At 40.0% G+C, this 20,410-nt stretch overlaps 3 protein-coding genes across 3 annotated transcripts; all 3 read left to right on the forward strand.

The window, feature by feature from the left end:
* Positions 1-3,559: 3,559 nt before the first annotated feature.
* LOC306882758 (uncharacterized protein) lies at positions 3,560-10,270 on the forward strand. The gene is made up of 10 exons (XM_079437626.1): positions 3,560-4,077; positions 5,348-5,406; positions 6,143-6,258; positions 6,438-7,000; positions 7,289-7,353; positions 7,553-7,734; positions 7,837-7,949; positions 8,037-8,101; positions 8,194-8,372; positions 8,838-10,270. Exons 1-10 carry the CDS (start codon positions 3,802-3,804, stop codon positions 8,927-8,929), a joined length of 1,710 nt encoding a protein of 569 aa, XP_079293752.1. The 5' UTR covers positions 3,560-3,801; the 3' UTR covers positions 8,930-10,270.
* Positions 10,271-15,923: 5,653 nt separating this feature from the next.
* On the forward strand, positions 15,924-17,529 carry LOC306844247 (uncharacterized protein). The gene is made up of 2 exons (XM_079376231.1): positions 15,924-16,618; positions 16,733-17,529. The coding sequence occupies exons 1-2, from the start codon at positions 16,130-16,132 to the stop codon at positions 16,955-16,957; spliced, it is 714 nt and encodes a 237-aa protein (XP_079232357.1). The 5' UTR covers positions 15,924-16,129; the 3' UTR covers positions 16,958-17,529.
* A 64-nt stretch (positions 17,530-17,593) lies between these two features.
* Positions 17,594-20,108, forward strand: LOC306876788 (zinc finger BED domain-containing protein 4-like; the record flags this gene model as incomplete). Its single annotated transcript, XM_079428195.1, has 2 exons — positions 17,594-18,173; positions 19,018-20,108. 2 exons carry the CDS (start codon positions 17,594-17,596, stop codon positions 20,106-20,108), a joined length of 1,671 nt encoding a protein of 556 aa, XP_079284321.1.
* Between the last annotated feature and the right edge of the window lie 302 nt (positions 20,109-20,410).

Consider the following 20,410-nt stretch of genomic DNA (forward strand, 5'->3'; position numbering starts at 1 on the left):
AGCACCACAACACAGAGATCAACAACAACCCAACCTACAACTACAGCTCTTTCTTCAGAAACAACAACACAACTTGCATCTACAACTGAACCAACAACCACAACTGCTTCAGCATCTACAACAGTACAATCAACTACATCTGGACAAAGCACGACAACACAGACAGCATCAACAACCCAACCTACAACTACAGCTCTTTCTTCAGAAACAACAACACAACTTGCATCTACAACTGAACCAACAAGCACAACTGCTTCAGGATCTACAACAGTACAATCAACTACATCTGGACAAAGCACCACAACACAGACAGCATCAACAACCCAACCTACAACTACAGCTCTTTCTTCAGAAACAACAACACAACTTGCATCTACAACTGAACCAACAACCACAACTGCTTCAGCATCTACAACAGTACAATCAACTACATCTGGACAAAGCACCACAACACTGACAGCAACAGCAACAACAACCCAACCTACAACTACAGCTCTTTCTTCAGAAACAACAACACAACTTGCATCTACAACTGAACCAACAACCACAACTGCTTCACCATCTACAACAGTACAATCAACTACATCTGAACAAAGCACCACAACACAGACAGCAACAACAACCCAACCTACAACTACAGCTCTTTCTTCAGAAACAACAACACAACTTGCATCTACAACTGAACCAACAACCACAACTGCTTCAGGATCTACAACAGTGCAATCAACTACATCTGGACAAAGCACCACAACACAGACAGCAACAACAACACAACTTGCATCTACAACTGAACCAACAACCGCAACTGCTTCAGCATCTACAACAGTACAATCAACTACATCTGGACAAAGCACGACAACACAGACAGCAACAACAACCCAACCTACAACTACAGCTCTTTCCTCAGAAACAACAACACAACTTACATCTACAACTGAACCAACAACCACAACTGCTTCAGCATCTACATCAGTACAATCAACTATGTCTGAACAAAGCACCACAGCACAGACAGCAACAACAACCCAACCTACAACTACAGCTCTTTCTTCAGAAACAACAACACAACTTGCATCTACAACTGAACCAACAACCACAACTGCTTTAACATCTACAACAGTACAGTCAACTACATCTGGACAAAGCACCACAACACAGACAGCAACAACAACAACAACCCAACCTACAACTACAGCTCTTTCTTCAGAAACAACAACACAACTTGCATCTACAACTGAACCAACAACCACAACTGCTTCAGGATCTACAACAGTGCAATCAACTACATCTGGACAAAGCACCACAACACAGACAGCAACAACAACACAACTTGCATCTACAACTGAACCAACAACCGCAACTGCTTCAGCATCTACAACAGTACAATCAACTACATCTGGACAAAGCACGACAACACAGACAGCAGCAACAACCCAACCTACAACTACAGCTCTTTCCTCAGAAACAACAACACAACTTACATCTACAACTGAACCAACAACCACAACTGCTTCAGCATCTACATCAGTACAATCAACTACATCTGAACAAAGCACCACAACACTGACAGCAACAGCAACAACAACCCAACCTACAACTACAGCTCTTTCTTCAGAAACAACAACACAACTTACATCTACAACTGAACCAACAACCACAACTGCTTCAGCATCTACATCAGTACAATCAACTACATCTGACCAAAGCACCACAGCACAGACAGCAACAACAACCCAACCTTCAACTACAGCTCTTTCTTCAGAAACAACAACACAACTTGCATCTACAGCTGAACCAACAACCCCAACTGCTTCAGCATCTACAACAATACAATCAACTACATCTGAACAAAGCACCACAACACAGACAGCAACAACAACCCAACCTACAACTACAGCTCTTTCTTCAGAAACAACAACACAACTTGCATCCACAACTGAACCAACAACCACAACTGCTTCAGGATCTACAACAGTACAATCAACTACATCTGGACAAAGCACCACAACACAGACAGCAACAACAACACAACTTGCATCTACAGCTGAACCAACAACCACAACTGCTTCAGCATCTACAACAGTACAATCAACTACATCTGGACAAAGCACGACAACACAGACAGCATCAACAACCCAACCTACAACTACAGCTCTTTCTTCAGAAACAACAACACAACTTGCATCTACAACTGAACCAACAACCACAACTGCTTCAGGATCTACAACAGTACAATCAACTACATCTGGACAAAGCACCACAACACAGACAGCAACAACAACCCAACCTACAACTACAGCTCTTTCTTCAGAAACAACAACACAACTTGCATCTACAACTGAACCAACAAGCACAACTGCTTCAGGATCTACAACAGTACAATCAACTACATCTGGACAAAGCACCACAACACAGACAGCAACAACAACACAACTTGCATCTACAGCTGAACCAACAACCACAACTGCTTCAGCATCTACAACAGTACAATCAACTACATCTGGACAAAGCACGACAACACAGACAGCATCAACAACCCAACCTACAACTACAGCTCTTTCTTCAGAAACAACAACACAACTTGCATCTACAACTGAACCAACAACCACAACTGCTTCAGCATCTACAACAGTACAATCAACTACATCTGGACAAAGCACCACAACACAGACAGCAACAACAACCCAACCTACAACTACAGCTCTTTCTTCAGAAACAACAACACAACTTGCATCTACAACTGAACCAACAAGCACAACTGCTTCAGGATCTACAACAGTACAATCAACTACATCTGGACAAAGCACCACAACACAGACAGCAACAACAACACAACTTGCATCTACAGCTGAACCAACAACCACAACTGCTTCAGCATCTACAACAGTACAATCAACTACATCTGGACAAAGCACCACAACACAGACAGCAACAACAACACAACTTGCATCTACAGCTGAACCAACAACCACAACTGCTTCAGCATCTACAACAGTACAATCAACTACATCTGGACAAAGCACGACAACACAGACAGCATCAACAACCCAACCTACAACTACAGCTCTTTCTTCAGAAACAACAACACAACTTGCATCTACAACTGAACCAACAACCACAACTGCTTCAGGATCTACAACAGTACAATCAACTACATCTGGACAAAGCACCACAACACAGACAGCAACAACAACCCAACCTACAACTACAGCTCTTTCTTCAGAAACAACAACACAACTTGCATCTACAACTGAACCAACAACCACAACTGCTTCAGCATCTACAACAGTACAATCAACTACATCTGGACAAAGCACCACAACACAGACAGCAACAACAACCCAACCTACAACTACAGCACTTTCTTCAGAAACAACAACACAACTTGCATCTACAACTGAACTAACAACCACAACTGCTTCAGCATCTACAACAGTACAATCAACTACATCTGGACAAAGCACCACAACACAGACAGCAACAACAACCCAACCTACAACTACAGCTCTTTCTTCAGAAACAACAACACAACTTGCATCTACAACTGAACTAACAACCACAACTGCTTCAGGATCTACAACAGTACAATCAACTACATCTGGACAAAGCACCACAACACAGACAACGTCCTTACCTACAACAAATACAGCTCAATCTACAACTGAGGTTACAACAAACCCACCTACAACTGCAGCTCTGCTTACAACTACATCACCTCCTACAGAAACAACAACACAACTGACATCTACAACTGATCTAACAACCAGAACTTTTTTAACATCTACAACTGAACCTTCTACAATGACGATATCACAGGCTCCAATAATTACAACTCTAGAGACAACTACAACCCCACATACATCAGTTCAGCCCACAACAACAACAGCACAGGTTACAACAATTACAACTCTACAAACAACCCCAGATACAACGATTCAACCTACAATAACCACAACATCCCCAAGCACAATCCTGTCAGCTCTTTTTAGCTTTACAAGTAATGAACTTTTTGTGGAAGAACTGCGAAATCCAAATTCAGAAACATATAAAACAAGAGAAAAGAGAGTCATAAATGAGGTATGTTGTGTAGAAAATATTCAAGATACACTTCTCATCTTCTCAAAAAAATAAAAATCTTTACATTTGATTGTCATTCTGAATGCTAATATAGATATTAATTGCACCCAACATAGACAGTAATGTATGATATTTTTACTCCAGTGCAAATAATGTTCTATTTTATTTGTGTTCTGGTTTAAATATTAATATGCTGCTATTTTAATAATAGCTCTAATATTTTACTGCTAAATGTAAATACATCAAAAATTGCAAATAGACAACCACACATTCTTTTGGCTATTTGGCACTCTAATCAACTTCTTAGAGTAATTTCTCAAGAACAGTTCTGAAAAAAAGAAAGAAAAAAAAGACCTCTGTGCAGCATGATTGGGCGATCATCTGAGTTTAATTGGGTGGAGACAGGAAGAGACCAGTAGAATAAGTAGCAAAAAAAAAAGTTTCAGAATTGCAGACAGTCAATATGGTGGACCAATATGATTAAAGTATTAGTAAGTAGGCTAGGAAAAATAAATAAATAAATAAATAAAAATACTAAAATAAAGTAATATAACAAAACAAAAAGTGAATAAATAACAAAAAGTGAATAAATAATTATAATAGCAGAAACAAAAGTTGAAAATGGGTGCAAATAGTCCCTCCAGCATTTGTGGATGATGGACCAAGTAAGTTAAGGTATAGAGTAGAAGAATTACAGAGAAAACAAGTGGGTATGTAGTGAGTTAATACAGAGTGAAGTAATAGTGTTGTAATAGTGTGGTTGGTGGCGTTCTGCACTTTCTTTACTTGGAGTTAGGATTCTACAGTCTCAGGTATGGGGGTGTGGGGTTGGGGGGATTATGCATTTAAGTATTTACTTATCTGTGGAAAGAAGCTATTTTTCCAATCTGTGTGTTTTGGAATTTATTCGTCTTATTAATCTTCTCCCAGAGGTTTGGGGGAGAACAGATGATGTCCAGGGTGAGTGGGATCTTTTCAGATGCAGTTGGCCTTCTTTTGAAGGTGACCAGTGTAGATATCACAGAGTATGGGTAGTGACAAACCAATGAAAAGCTCAGATGCCCTCACTATGTGCTGCAGGTCCTTCCTGTTCTCTTCTGTGCAGTTTTTGAACCATACCAAAACTTGAAAACATTTGGAACAGTAACCATATCATGTGAAAACAAATGAATGAGATATCAAATCTCGTACATGATATATATTTTTGGTCTGTCGTTAAAATGTATAATTGATAACTAAATAATAAACCTTGTCAAATGGTTTTCCACAGTTGAAACCATTATTTCTGAAATTCTCCTCCTTCAAAGAACTGAGAGTTATTGAATTCCGGTGAGTAATGTTTCTTCCCTTTTAATAAGAATACTTTTCATTTTTGGAAAAAAAATATTTGGTTTACAGGACAATCTAGACAGCTATTTATAAATGTTTCTTGTTTATTGTGCATACATGTAAGAAATAATAATTTTAGATTTCCAAATATTCCAATGGGATCACATGAAGAGACAGAGGCAACAGAGGCTAAAGCCTAAACCAATAGAAGAACTTTAGCAAGTCCTCCGGGATGCTAGGAACAAACTACCTTGAAAACTGTGTGCACCTAGGAAAGAGCTGTTTTGAAGACAAGGGGTGGTCACACCAAACTTTGACTTGATTTGCATTATAGATGTTACATGATAGAAGTTCATGGTGTTATTTTTATTATTATTATTATTATATATTTTTTATTTAGACTTTAGTGTCAATTGCTTCTGTCTCTTCGTGTAATCCCAGATGATGGCGAGATCAGATGTCTGTGTTGGCCACACAATTGGTTGTTGGACTCATTGTTTATACAAACATCTTAATAATTTTTCCAAAATTGTCAAACAGAATGTTTGCAATTCTAAAATTATATTTTTCTACTGATTTATTATGGCAAAATATATGAATAACCATCTTAAAACAAATATAATATGCCTAAGACTTTTGCATAGTACTGCATATGAGTTTTTGTAAAAACCATCTTCCAGACTTGTATAATGCCACTCTTTCTCGCTGGCTCTTTATGACTCTTTCTCTTTTGTAGTGCGGGGTCAATCATCACTGAAATGAATGCGACATTTGGAATCTTACCCAGTAACGAGGACATAAAACGCACTGTTTTGAATGCCAGCACCACTCTTAATATCACAGATGTTAGAAGTAAGTAAAACAAGAAGCATCATCAAAGCAATGTTATTCAAAACAAATCTGAATGCTTTCTGTATTTCTCTGTATTGCTAGTAAACTGTTTTATTTTTATTTTTATCTTTCTGGAGTAATTTTCTCAACTGTTACTTTTATTTTTCCAATTTCTACAATACATTTAACTCACACAACAGTATTGGAGCCCACCACCCCAACTACAACCACACCCAATACAACAACCACAACATCTACACCTACCACAACTACAACCACACCTAATACAACAACAGCAACAACAACCACAACATCTACACCTACCACAAATACAACCACACCTAATACAACAACAGCAACAACAACCACAACATCTACACCTACCACAAATACAACCACACCTAATACAACAACAGCAACAACAACCACAACATCTACACCTACCACAACTACAACCACACCTAATACAACAACAGCAACAACAACCACAACATCTACACCTACCACAAATACAACCACACCTAATACAACAACAGCAACAACAACCACAACAACAACAGCAGCAACAACAACAACAACAAAAGCAACCACAACAACAACAACAACAAAAGCAACCACAACAAAAGCAACCACAACAACAGCACCAGCACGTCCTCTCCCAACTGTTGAAATACAGATTGTCATAATAGAGGTGTTTGTTCCAGCACTGGAAGACAAGAAATCTACAGAATTTAAAGTACTAGCCACAAAAATAGAGACTATGGTATGTTTCAAATGGCAGAACAATCCAGTGATATTTTTTAGAAGCATTTGCAAAGATACAAATAATTATTTAATGCTTTTTGCTTTTCTTTTAAATAACAGTCAAAATCTAAATAAAAATTCTAAACTCAGTTTGGCCTGGAAGTTTTGGGAAGGACAAAATATGAACTTTTTTTCCACTCTTGTTTAATTGTAGTACCCTTTAAAAAAACAACAACAACAACACAACATGATCTACTTCCATAAAATGTTAGGAAACATTCCTAAAACTCACTTATTGTTTTCACAGTTTGATGAAATCTATAAAAAAGAGTTTGGGCCTCGTTTCATCAGGACCATTGTGATTGCTTTCATGTAAGTTAAAAGTTTGATTCATTATTTTAAATGATTACTTTAAGTTGTTATATATATATATATATATATATATATATATATATATATATATATATATATATATATATATATATATATATATATGCTTTCTCCCATCTAAACCAACACTGACATACATATGGATGTAGTTTTTAACTGTAAAACATACATTTCTTTCCAGAGCTGTTTCCAGAACTCGGGCAGACTCAAACGTACAGGCAAAGGTTGAGTTGGTGTTTAGTGAAACTTCCACCGAACCAATCCCCAGCAACACCGACATTGTGGAGACTCTAAAAGAAGCAGCTGCTAATTCAACTGCAGGCTTCAACCTCACACTTGATGCCACCTCTATTACTGTCATTAGTAAGTTGATTTAGACAATGCCCAATTTCCAAGTATTTTACTTTGTTAACATGACTATAATGTTCTGCTCAATTTCTTTAAAAATCAATTCCTTTTGTCTAGAATCAGTGCAGATAATTCCGCTGACAATCCTCACAAACGGAACCTTTGTCGCTGCTCTTTCCAATAAAAGTTCTACTGAATTTCAGAACAGGGCTTCGCTGATAAAAGCAGGGGTGAGTGTGATGAGTCTACTTATGAATTTTGGGAAACATGCTTTTGCAAAAGAAAGCCAATTTTGTTGAACACCTCTTGTTTTGCAGCTTGAACCTTTTTTCCTGGTTGATTACCCGACATCATTCAGCACCATATCCATAACAAACTTCAGGTATGAATATGCTGTGTGTTCTTGAATACAGCTACTGATTCAACATAACACGCAGTTTTCACTGATGAATCTTGATTGCAAACTCTCTCCAGTGATGCCAGTGTAAAATTAAGGAGTGTGCCCACGATCCGAAACAGCATGGATCTTGCATTTGGAGCAGGCACCGTTCTACCCAATAGCACCCAGATAGTGAACACTATAGTTAGAGCCGCCAGAAACAACACATTACCCTTCCAGATCTTCACTTCTTCAATTATAATAAATGGAGCAGGTGAGTGATGCACTTCAATCTTGCACTACTCACATGAGTATTTTAAATTAGTTTGTTTTACTTTGATTACTGCAATTATACAGGATTACCGAGGGTTTTATGAAGGTGAATGTAACACAAGATCTGCAGTTATGACAATGTAGGGTAGAGTAAATTATAACTTGTTTGTGTTTTGCTGTACTGCACAAATAGAAAATTGTGCGCAATTTGTGGTACTTAAAGAAAAAAAAAAATAGAATCAACGCAGAAAATTCCAGTGACAGTCCAGATGTAATATCACATTTGTGGCTACTTTTTTCAAATACAACATGCAGAGAGAGAACTCTAAATGTGAACGTGCATGTAGATTTTAAGAGTTCAAACTTGAAGTGTTGCAGCTGTACTCTGTTACATTACTTGTGCTTTAGGCAAAATCCCAAAAGGTCAAAAAATTATAATTTCTGTTTTCTTCTCTTTGTACTGCAGAATATTCATCAGGGGAAGTCAGCAGCAGGATCAGCGTGTTGACTGCTTCGTTCCTGGTTGCGGTGTCACTTCTAGTTCCATGGTTTAACTGACCGTAATGACTATTCAGACTAGGTCTGAATCTTGCCTTCAGCTCAAGTGAAGGACTCAAATGAAGCTACTGATGCTACTTAATGAGTAGTAATGAAAGTAATATTTTATATAATCCTATTCTGAAAACTTCAAACTAGATCTAAGCTACAATGGATTCCATATCAGTTCTGGATTTAAATGTTTTCATAGATTTACTTCAGAACCCATCATTGTAGAATTATGTTGTTTTTAAAATTTTAGTTAATGGAATATTTATTACCACAACCCTTCCATTTAGTAAGGACATGTTTTTAAAATATGCAAAGTTTAAAATATGCTGAAATGCTATGCTATAACTGAATCTTCGGAATCCCTTCGGAATAGGGATAAAACAAGAAAGAGTTTAATTTCAACCGAATTTCATTTTCATTAAAATCATAACCTTAAAATAAGCCATTCTCAGATCATAACACACTACTTAGATTAAACATAATTACTATGCATATTTAAAATAAACACTATCATGTGCTGACTGTAATCCATGCATTGGAAAATGTTAAAGGTCTTTTTTTATGCTGGCTGATTCTGGAACAGGCTTTAATGAGCGAAAGGATGAATTATTTCAATGCTTATGAAATCTGTAAAACAAAGAAGAAGAATGACAAATAGCTACAGTATATGACATCAGAAATGCCTGGGGAAAACTCGTAGACAAGATCATCCGATAGCATTACATATTAACATGAAAACCTGTACTACAACAACATGCTTCTTAGCCAGTTAGACACAATTTCATGTACTTGTATCATACCAGTATTTTCTAAATTATTTATTCTAGAAACAAAATAGCTATCCAATATTTCCAATGTTTAATTTAAATCTAAACTCAAAGGGATTTTCTGTGAATTTGTAAGAAATGTATTGCTTGTTGATATTGTTCACGCTGGATGTGGTAAACAATATAATGGGTACCAAGGGCAAACGTGAAATGATCATAGAACACAGTGAGTATATACAAGCACTGTTAGATAGCAGACTGTATTGATGTATATAATACATGTTTCAATTCTGTATATGTAATATTTATCACTTTTCTCGATAACAGTCAATGTTGCTTCAAATTACTAAAGAAAAACTGGTGACACAAATAGAATTTCAGTCACTAAATCACATTACTTCTTCTCTCTTGTCAGCTGTAAATATTTCCCCATCAGTTGAGTTTCATATCAGATTATAATCGCTCCTCCAACACCTGTCTGTCCAGTTTCATCTGAGATTCAATTCAATTCAAGTTTATTTGTATAGCGCTTTTCGTGATCCAAATCGTTTACAAAAAATTCAAATTAAAGTTTGTACATCATATTTAGTAGTAGCTTATCAGTGGCGACTATGTCAAGTTGAAATAAAACTTGATTATATATATAGCACATTTCATACACAATGGTAATTCAAAATCCTTTACATAAAAGGAAGTAAAATAATCATAAAACAATAATTACAACAATAAAACAAGGACTTTAAAACTTTTAAATGAGTTAAAAATTGATTTAAAATGAATTTAAAACAGTTACAAATAGGAAATGAATATATATAAAATGCAGTTTTCTCTCAAAAAAAAAAAAAAAAAAAGATTAGAGAAAAATGTCTCAGGTTACGCATGTAACCATGGTTCCCCAAAGGGGACGAGACGCTGTGTCCGAAAATGCTTTGGGAACGCCTTCAGTGTGACCGTGCTCTGAATCACATGTGCAATCAGTCTAATGGAAGGGCGAGGCGTCACGGGCGGGTTGACGTCACAACCAGGAAGCCTAAAAGCATGTGCGGTGGAGCCGGCGTCAGCCTCTAGGAATGAAGCAAGTGCTGGCAGGGATGCCGGAAGTGTGGCCTCAAGACGCAGCATCTCGTTCCCTTCGGGGAACCATGGTTACATGCGTAACCTGAGACGTTCCCCTTCAGGAACTCGAGCTGCATCCGAAAACGCTTTGGGAACGAGAAACCCACGCCGCCAGACTGACAAGTCCCTGCCTAGTGTGTACTAGGACGAGAAAACAGAAGAGCCCGGAGTGGCTCGCATGTCGAGGTCATAGAACCTCACGAAAGTGAGGGGCATAGACCACCCAGCTGCGTTGCAGATGTCCTGCATCGACACACCTGCTAAAAAGGCCTTGGAGGCCGCCACACCTCGGGTTGAGTGAGCTCTGACTCCCATCGGCGAGGGTAGCTGAGAGGACTCATAGGCAGTGTTAATCGCATCCACTATCCACCTACTGAAGGTCTGCTTCGTAGCAGGAAGACCCCTCTCGGGGGGACCATAGCGCACGAGCAGTTGGTCCACCTTTCTCCACAGGGCAGCTCTGTGGATGTGCGTGCAATTACACATACAATTAAGCTTCTGCTGGTCTGGCTCCCTGAAGGGAGTAGGACAGAAGGCCTGAAGTATGATGGGCTGTGGTGTAACGGAGGCAAATTTAGGTACATACCCCACTCAAGGGTAGAGAAAAATTTTGGCCATGCCGGACGCAAAGTCAAGATAGGCAGGGGCCACTGAAAGGGCCTGAAGATCACCAACTCTCTTTAGAGAGGAAATAGCCAAAAGGAAGGTAGTCTTAACCTGTTAACCTTCGCCCCCATTTGGGGCCTCGCAGGTGAAAATAACCTACCTAAATTAAAATGGTAACAGTTCGTGACAAAGTGTGCTTACACAAACAAATTAGGTATCTTTGGAAAGAAGACACTCTGGGCTTTACTATCTATCATCCAGAGTTGATAATGCTAAAAAGTTATAGGCACTGACGTGCCTTGAAAAATATTTTTCCACACTGAATGTTTTTTTTATTTCATATACAAATACATGAAATAAGTCCTGGAGCAATCCAGAAAAGTAATGGATCGAAAGCCACATGTCTCATGAGTTCATATTTCAAATTTGAAGAAGATACCATGAAAAATGAGATTCCTGCAATATTTTTTCTGAAACTATTTATAGTCCCCCCACCCCCCTGTTTGAGGAAAAATAACCACCAAATGGATTGCAGAATTATACAAACTATTTTAGTCATTATACATGTTCCTGCATAGTTTTTCAACTATAAAATAATAGACAGATTTATTTGAGCACAAAAAAATACAAAAAAAATTATTTGAGTAATAAAAAAGGAAAAAAAATAGAAAAAAATGCTTTGTATATAGTATGTATACTGAAGTATTCTGATTGCCAGACATGAAGTGATATTGCCAGACATGGTCATAGAGTCAGTAATCACACGCTGATGTGCTTCCATTCAGATGATAATCAAACAGATGGGCCATATAATCAATAATAGCTGATCAATGAATCACAATGATAGCTGTCATAGAGTCGGTAATAAACACGCTGATGTCCGTCCATACATATTATAATGATGCAGACACGGCCACATTCCCCACACAATACACACACACACATATAAAAAATGTAGAAGAAAAAAAAAAAAATTTTTTTATGTAAAAAGCAGATCGCTAAGTTACGCCCCGCTCAGATGACAGCAGCGTCACAGAAGCGTCACACGCTGGCAGGAGGGAGCGCCAAATTCAAATAATCTATATTCCGCTTTTCTGAGACTTTTTTTTCCGTGGACGGTCTCATTCTGTTTGTAAAACTGTATGCTACAGCACCGTGTTGTTTTTTTTTACCACCAAGACGCTGTTTTTGAGCGTAATTTATTCCATAACGGACGCGAACAATAACTCTCTGAAGAAATTAAATGTAAACAAAGGAATATTCATCCTTATTACAACGTTATTGTTTCGCTGGACTAAAAGTGCTCGCTGGGATGTTGTTCTGTGGACCCTTACCTCTCTAACTAAACTGGGATTTCAGCAGTGGACGCGTTTGTGACTAGTTATTACAATGATAAAGGTACGTACGGCTTTTTTATTCTGCCTGTTTTGATGTGTACTGCTTACACAAATGTAGCAAATACATTCCTTATAAGCTTTCCATCGAAAACAACGATCTGTCGTAGATGCTTGAGGCTTAGACCTTCAGAATGATATATAGTTTGTCAAGATTAACGATATTCTTTCACGTTAAATTCATTCATAAACATTAAATATTAAACTAGTGAAACTGGTGAACGTTAACAGGTTAATAGTGAGGAGTCTGTCAGATATCTCCTCGATGGGCTCGAAGGGAGCCTTGCAAAGAGCCTCTAGCACCACAGCCAAGTCCCACGTGGGGACACGTGAACGTACCGGTAGCCTCAGCCTCAGCGCACAGCGGAGGAAACGTGTAACAAGGGGGTGTCTACCCACTGACTGACCAACGACAGGAGCGTGGTAGGCCGCAATGGCCACCACGTAAACTTTAATGGTGGAATGGGTTAAACCTGCGGAGAAACGGGCCTGCAGGAACTCCAGAACTGTACCAATCGGGCAGTTAACTGGGTCGAACTAGCGGTCTCCGCACCATGAAGTGAAGAGCTTCCAGGGTGGAAGATAGTGCCCCCTGCCTGTGATAGGAGATGTCTCCTGACGGGAATCTCCCATGGACTGCCGTCAAGGAGAGAAATCAGGTCCGAGAATCATACTCGGCCCCTGCCAGAACGGCGCTACCAGTAGTAGACTGACCTCGTCCCGGCGCACTCTCGCCAAAACTCCTGGGAGCAGAGTGATAGGGGGAAAAGCGTACAGACGAAGCCTCGGCCAAGTCTTCCCCATAGGGGTGTAACCCCGGTGTCCTGGCCAAATTCCCTCCACTGGCCCTTATCTATCATGGCCTCCTAGTAATCCCCATCCACTTGATTGGCTCTATCACTCTCTCCTCTCCACCTGTAACTGGTGTGTGGTGAGCGCATTGGCGCCGTTTTACTGTGGCTGGCATTACAATGGTGAAAACGAGGCATTACAAAAAAACGATAACTAACTAAAACTGTAATGTGTGTTTGGCAAAACTAACTAAAATAAAATAAAATTATAGAGTAAATGTCCTTAGTTTTCGTCTTTGTCAAGGTCTTTAATTTTTTAACGCTATTTAGAACATGCAGCGTATTCGTTCAGCTGCATTTCCTTTCCCTGCTCTCCCTCCGCCTCTCTGTCACTCATGTGTCTCTCACATGCGCGCGCACACACACACACACACACACACACACACACACAGCCCCTCCCCTCCGTGCACACCGCGTCTCCATGAGAACGACTTCGTTCGACGTTGAAAGTTCGCGAAAGGTTGGTATCTCCATCTCTTGAACACCTTCAATCAAACATTAAAAAGTGATACAAAAATATTTTAAATTCTGAATATAATTTTGTCAGTGTGTTAATGTTGACCCGAGAAGCGATTATGCCTTCTTTAGAAAGTTAACTAGTCACAAGTTTGAGGTAAAATGCACTTTTTGGTTGTGGTTGTCGATGTCAAAACACTATATAAGCTGTGATTCAAATATAAAATAATGTTATGTAATTTTTTTACTTTTACACTGAATGTTTGCTGCTTCAATCCAGATGAGTAGGCTATTGACTGTAGGCTATAGGGTAAATTTAGTATAGGGTGTGAAAATTGTACAGCTGTGGTATTTGTAGGGTGTGAATTCTAGAACGTGTAGATTTTTGGCACGGCGTGTGGATTTTGTAAGAGGTATTCTTACACATGCTCACACACTCTCGCACACACACACACACACACACACTCAAGCAACACACACACACACACACACACTCTTGCTCACTCGCGATCGCACGCGCAAACACTCACACATGCTCACTCACTCGCGCACACACACACACATACATACACACACACACTCTTGCTCACTCGCGATCGCACCCACACACACTCTCAAACAGTCGCGCATCTTTAGTAAGATTTGGCAAAAACTTAGTTTGGGAAGAATTTGTTCCCTATTTGAATTTGAACAACAGACCCAGTGAAGGAATTTCAATGCGGTGTGAATTTTGTATAGGGTGTTAAATGTGCATTTTGTGAAGGTGTGAATCATATTTAATATAATAAAGTTCTGTGTAACGAATTATTAACAAAGGAATTATTTTGATCAGCCACCCCCCAAACCAGAAATTCCGACATTTCATGGCATCATGGCTTTACCGAAAGTTGGAAGAAGGCGGCAGAGTCCTATTTGGGATTACTTTGAATATGATTGTGTGTCAGATAAAAGCAAGTGCCTTGCAGTGGAAGGTGGTAAAATATGTGGACAATTTCTGAAAGGGAAAAATCCTACGAATTTGAAAGTACATTTGAGAAGCGCGCACAAGGAGGCTAACCTAGCATACCTCAACAAGGTAAAGGAGAACACCGAGAACCCCTCCCCTGAAACAGAACCTAACCCTGGTAACGTTACAGGGCCAGGCAGCATGACGCAGACAACCGCAGTACAGAGAACACTACAGGAGAGCTTTCACCGGCGACCCGATAGCTGCTGGTTAGTTAACAGGGCTCTCAAGTGTCACGCATTGAGCGTGACAGTCACTCATTTCGGTCTATTGTCACGCACTCCCGCCACACATTGTATTTCTCACGCAGAAAAAACTATTTATAATATATTTAATATACCGCAGCGCCCAACATTTCTCTGGCCGCGCCGCTCTCGCTATGGAACCGGCAGGATTCAAGCGCGTCTCCCCTGGAGTTCTTAGTCGAGCCTGCCACTTATCAGCCAATCAAAAAAAAAGAAATAGGCTACACAATAGCCAATCAGAAAATAGCACTATTGTATCTGGGTAAGATTTAACGCAACAACCAATGAAAAAAAGCATCCTGAAATTGTTCACCATCTTCCTCGTTCACCCAGGAAACCACTGGAGCCCCGAGCATCACTTTGAGCACAAAGTAAGTAATGATCTCCTGCTACAGCAAATTCACAACTTGTTTGACACAAACAATATTATGACAACTTGACTGCTGTTAGAGAATGTTTCCCAGATAATTAACATCAGTTTTTCATGAGTGTCTGTTACTTAGCCAACAGTTTTACAGCCTGTTCACTGACAACATCTGCTCAGAACAAGTAGTCTAGGCCTAGTCATATTTTCGTTATCACACGATGACTGACATATTGTCACATTATAAATATATCTCTCTCCAATAGGCTTAATAATTTTATTAGCACTAAATTAATTCAAGTGTATTGCATAGTTGATGTTATAGGTCACTTTTAAAATCATGTCATATTTTATAATTATATCCTGGCCATGGATGCATTAATCATTGCATCTGTCTTTCAAAGATGTCAGGTAAAAGGCAACTAAGCATCCTTTCATTCACCCTGAGAGGAAAGCCCCCCAAAAAGGGCAGGTTACAGGATGCTGGCCCAGAGAAGGTGGTGAAAATGGTAGGCACATTAGAGGAGGAGACAGAGGAGGAGACGGTGCAGGTGGAAGATGTAGAGACAGTGCAGGTGGAAGATGTAGAGACAGTGCAGGTGGAAGATGAAGAGACAGTGCAGGTGGAAGATGAAGAGACAGTGCAGGTGGAAGATGAAGAGACAGTGCAGGTGGAAGAGACGGTGCAGGTGGAAGATGATGAGACAGTGCAGGTGGAAGAGACAGTGCAGGTGGTAGATGTAGAGACAGTGCAGGTGGAAGAGACAGTGCAGGTGGTAGATGTAGAGACAGTGCAGGTGGAAGAGACAGTGCAGGTGGTAGATGTAGAGACAGTGCAGGTGGAAGAGACAGTGCAGGTGGTAGATGTAGAGACAGTGCAGGTGGAAGAGACAGTGCAGGTGGTAGATGTAGAGACAGTGCAGGTGGAAGAGACAGTGCAGGTGGTAGATGTAGAGACAGTGCAGGTGGAAGAGACAGTGCAGGTGGTAGATGTAGAGACAGTGCAGGTGGAAGAGACAGTGCAGGTGGTAGATGTAGAGACAGTGCAGGTGGTAGATGTAGAGACAGTGCAGGTGGAAGAGACAGTGCAGGTGGTAGATGATGAGACAGTGCAGGTGGAAGATGAAGAGACAGTGCAGGTGGAAGATGAAGAGACAGTGCAGGTGGAAGAGACGGTGCAGGTGGAAGAGGAAGAGATGGTGGAGGAGATGGCTAAGGCCATTGAGAAATAGAGGCTCCTGGTTCCTTTTTTCAAAGGTGACTGGCTTGAACCAATTTGGGAGGCTATCAAAGATCGCAGCCTTGGTTTTAGTGCTTCCACATTCTAATGCTGATGCTGAGAGGGTATTTTCGATGGTTGGTTTGAACAAAACCTCAACACGAAACAGCTTGTCTCTGGACGGGACATTGTCCTCAATCATGACCCTGAAAATCGCTGGGTTTGAGCCGAACTGTTTCAAATGGGAGCCAACACCACAAATGATAAAGGAGTCCAAAAAGGCAACAAACACTTACAACAAACAACACCAGTCATAATCTCTCTCTCTCTCTCTCTCTCTCTCTCACACACACTCGCACTCATACACACAAAAATTGAATAAACACTTTGTATTTGGTTAAATTGTCAGTGTCATGTGTCAAATATTTTCTTCTGCAAGTCTGAGCAATTATTAATATTAACAACAAAAACACTAATAATAATATTATTAAATGGAACACCCCCATTCCACACCCCCGGGTGGGGTGGGGGGTGGGGGGTGGATGAGATGTCACTCTTGCCTGTCTTCAAAACTTGAGAGCCCTGAGTTAATACGCAGGAACACCACAAGCGGGAGGAAGCGTTGGTTAATATGTTTATTGATACTGGGATGTCTACACGACTGTGTGAGTCGATTGCCTTCAAAAAGTTTGCCAATGTACTCGAACCAAAGTTCAAAACACCTGGAGCTGCAAGAGTCAACAGCCTTATTGGGGCTAAGATGGATACGGCAAAGCAGAAATTAAAAGAGATCATTAAGGATGTGAGGAAGCTGACCCTATGTGTAGATGGTTGGAGCAAGAAAGGATTAACATCATCTTTTATGGGTGTGTCAGCTTGTTTTTACCATCCGCCCGGAGGCCAGGTTCACCATGCCCTGCTTAACCTGCACCACTTGGAGCACCCTCACACAGGGGAGTCCATTGCTCGCTGCATTGATCAGACATTAGATGCATGGGGTATAAGAGAAGACAAGGTGCTGCTCATTGTGACAGATAACGGCTCCAACATCGTCAAGGCTGTGCGCCTTCTCAGGGATAAAAAGCGAGAGCAGAGCCGTGAGTCAGATGGTGCTGTCTCTCAGGCGCAGCCAAGAGGTGTAGGAGACAAGCAGAATGAACTGTGGATGGATTCGGACTTGGAGGGGTCAGACGAGGAGGATGAGGAGGAGACTGAGATTGGAGGTGTAGGTGAGTAAATTTGCAGTTTTTCTCAGTCACTTTGGTGCATTTCTCAGATCTGAATTGAAATTCTCAAAACTACTTGTTCAACTTCCACACCATGTAGTCACTTGAGCACATAATAAAAGCAATGTTCTTATTCTTTTGAACACATTAAATGCTTTGACACATTTATGCAAATGATTATGTACAATTAATCATTGTACATAATCCTTTGCATTTCTGATTCATGCATTATCAGTTGCTTATGTTGATCATAATGTATTCTACTGGTTCTCTGTTGAATAATCTTACTAAATAACTACATGCAAAATGGTTGAACGTCATTTTCTATACACGTCTGAAATGGATTAAGATATCCATTGTGTTTTTCTTTTCTGCATCACAATGGCATACTCTGTCAACAAATTACAGTACAAACAGTAAAAGTGTGACATGTCCAATCTCTTGCAATATATAACTTTGTACTGCTGAAATTGATATACAGAAAAAAGTGCAACATTGTGCATTTTTAATCATTGTCATTAAAATCTTAGCCATAGTTTATATCAGAAAATACTTACAAAATACAGTGTTACAACATGCTGAACATATTGACTGTTTGGAAACAATGACACAAGGACTTGTCATTCTGATGCACTGACATGTTCACTGGCATTCATATTTACATTTAAGAGATACAGAAATGCACTTACTGCTTTGCAAATGTTAATGATTCAAGAAATTTACTAAAGTGATTGAGAAAAAACATTGTGTTTAACTGCTTAAGTTGGATCATTACAAAACTATTTTTTGTGAATTTTATATTTAATGCTTAAATTATCTAATTGTTTTCTCTTTTTGCTTTGCTAAGAACTTGACCTGCCTGATGATGTGGAGAACAAGTTCCAGAGAATGCCATGCCTGGCCCACACTCTTCAGCTCAAACTTAAAGATGCCATGAAGCACACAAGTGTTCATTCAGTCATAACAAAAGCACGAAAGCTAGTACATGGTGTGAGGAAATCGTCAGCAGCTAATGAAGAATTGATCAAAAGATGTGGCAAAACTCTGGTCCGGGATTGTAGCACACGCTGGAACAGCACTTTTGATATGCTGAAAAGACTGCTGGAGACTAGAACAGAACTAAACCAACTACTTGAGAATTTTGGCATGGACACTCTCCTCACAAGCGATTGGGCTAAGCTAGAGAACCTTGTCAAACTGCTTGAGCCCTTTGCTGTTCACACAGACCAGCTTCAGAGTGACAGTCAGTCACTCTCACAAGTAGTGCCATGCTTGCTCAACCTTGAGGCACACTTGCTGATGACTGCTGTTGGAAAGCAATTAGCTCAAGTACTGCTGAAGTCCTTGCGAGAACGTTTTGCTGGCATTCTTAGCCCGGATTCCATACAGTTTGATGCAACACCAGCAGGAGCCTGCCTAATGGATCCAAGTGTTTCGCTGGTTCTTCAATCACCAGACACAGTGCCACTGAAGAGGGCAGCACAGTCCTTTGTGCAGAACCTGGCAGCTAGGTATCAACCAGTTGCTTCTCAGTATGATGGTGCTACTGCAAAGGCCACTCAAACTCCAACAGGAGCCCCTCTTGCTGTCCTTCAGAAATACCGCTTCCTTGCATCCTGTATAGAGGTCAATGTGTCCTCCACAAATCAGCCTAATATGACCGATAGTCTGTTGATCGAAATGGAGAAGTATTTCTGTGAAGTCAAACAGGGAGTGTTTAATGAGACACCATTGCAGTTCTGGAGATCTAGAGAAGCTGTGTATCCAAAACTTGCCCCTGTGGCATTGGATCTTGTTAGTGCCCCTGCCTCACAAGCCTTTGTGGAGCGCATCTTCTCTTTGTGTGGACTGCTGTCATCTGGCCTGAGAAACAGAACAACTACATCTCTGGAGCAACGAGTTTTTCTCAAGATCAATAAGAAATTATTGCTTGACTGAAGTAAAGCCATCTCTCTCTTTCTCACCCATGCACACTCACTCACGCACACACCCACGGCACACACCCACACTAAAAAAAATTGAAAAGCTGTATTTTAAACAGCTGATTCATTAATGCAAGGGACTTACATTATTTTGTTTACCATGTTGGAACTTGTCGGGACACAAGTTTATTTTTTATTTTTATTAGTTATGTTCTTTTCTCAGATTGAGCTCCCTGACAATCTTGACAGAAATGTCTTGTGTGGCTCAAAAATGGGTTGAATACATGTGGTTCATGTATGTCTTCTTTAGTCTTGTAA

The sequence above is a fragment of the Barbus barbus genome (genome assembly GCF_936440315.1).
Source record: "Barbus barbus genome assembly, chromosome: 2".
NCBI lineage: Eukaryota > Metazoa > Chordata > Actinopteri > Cypriniformes > Cyprinidae > Barbus > Barbus barbus.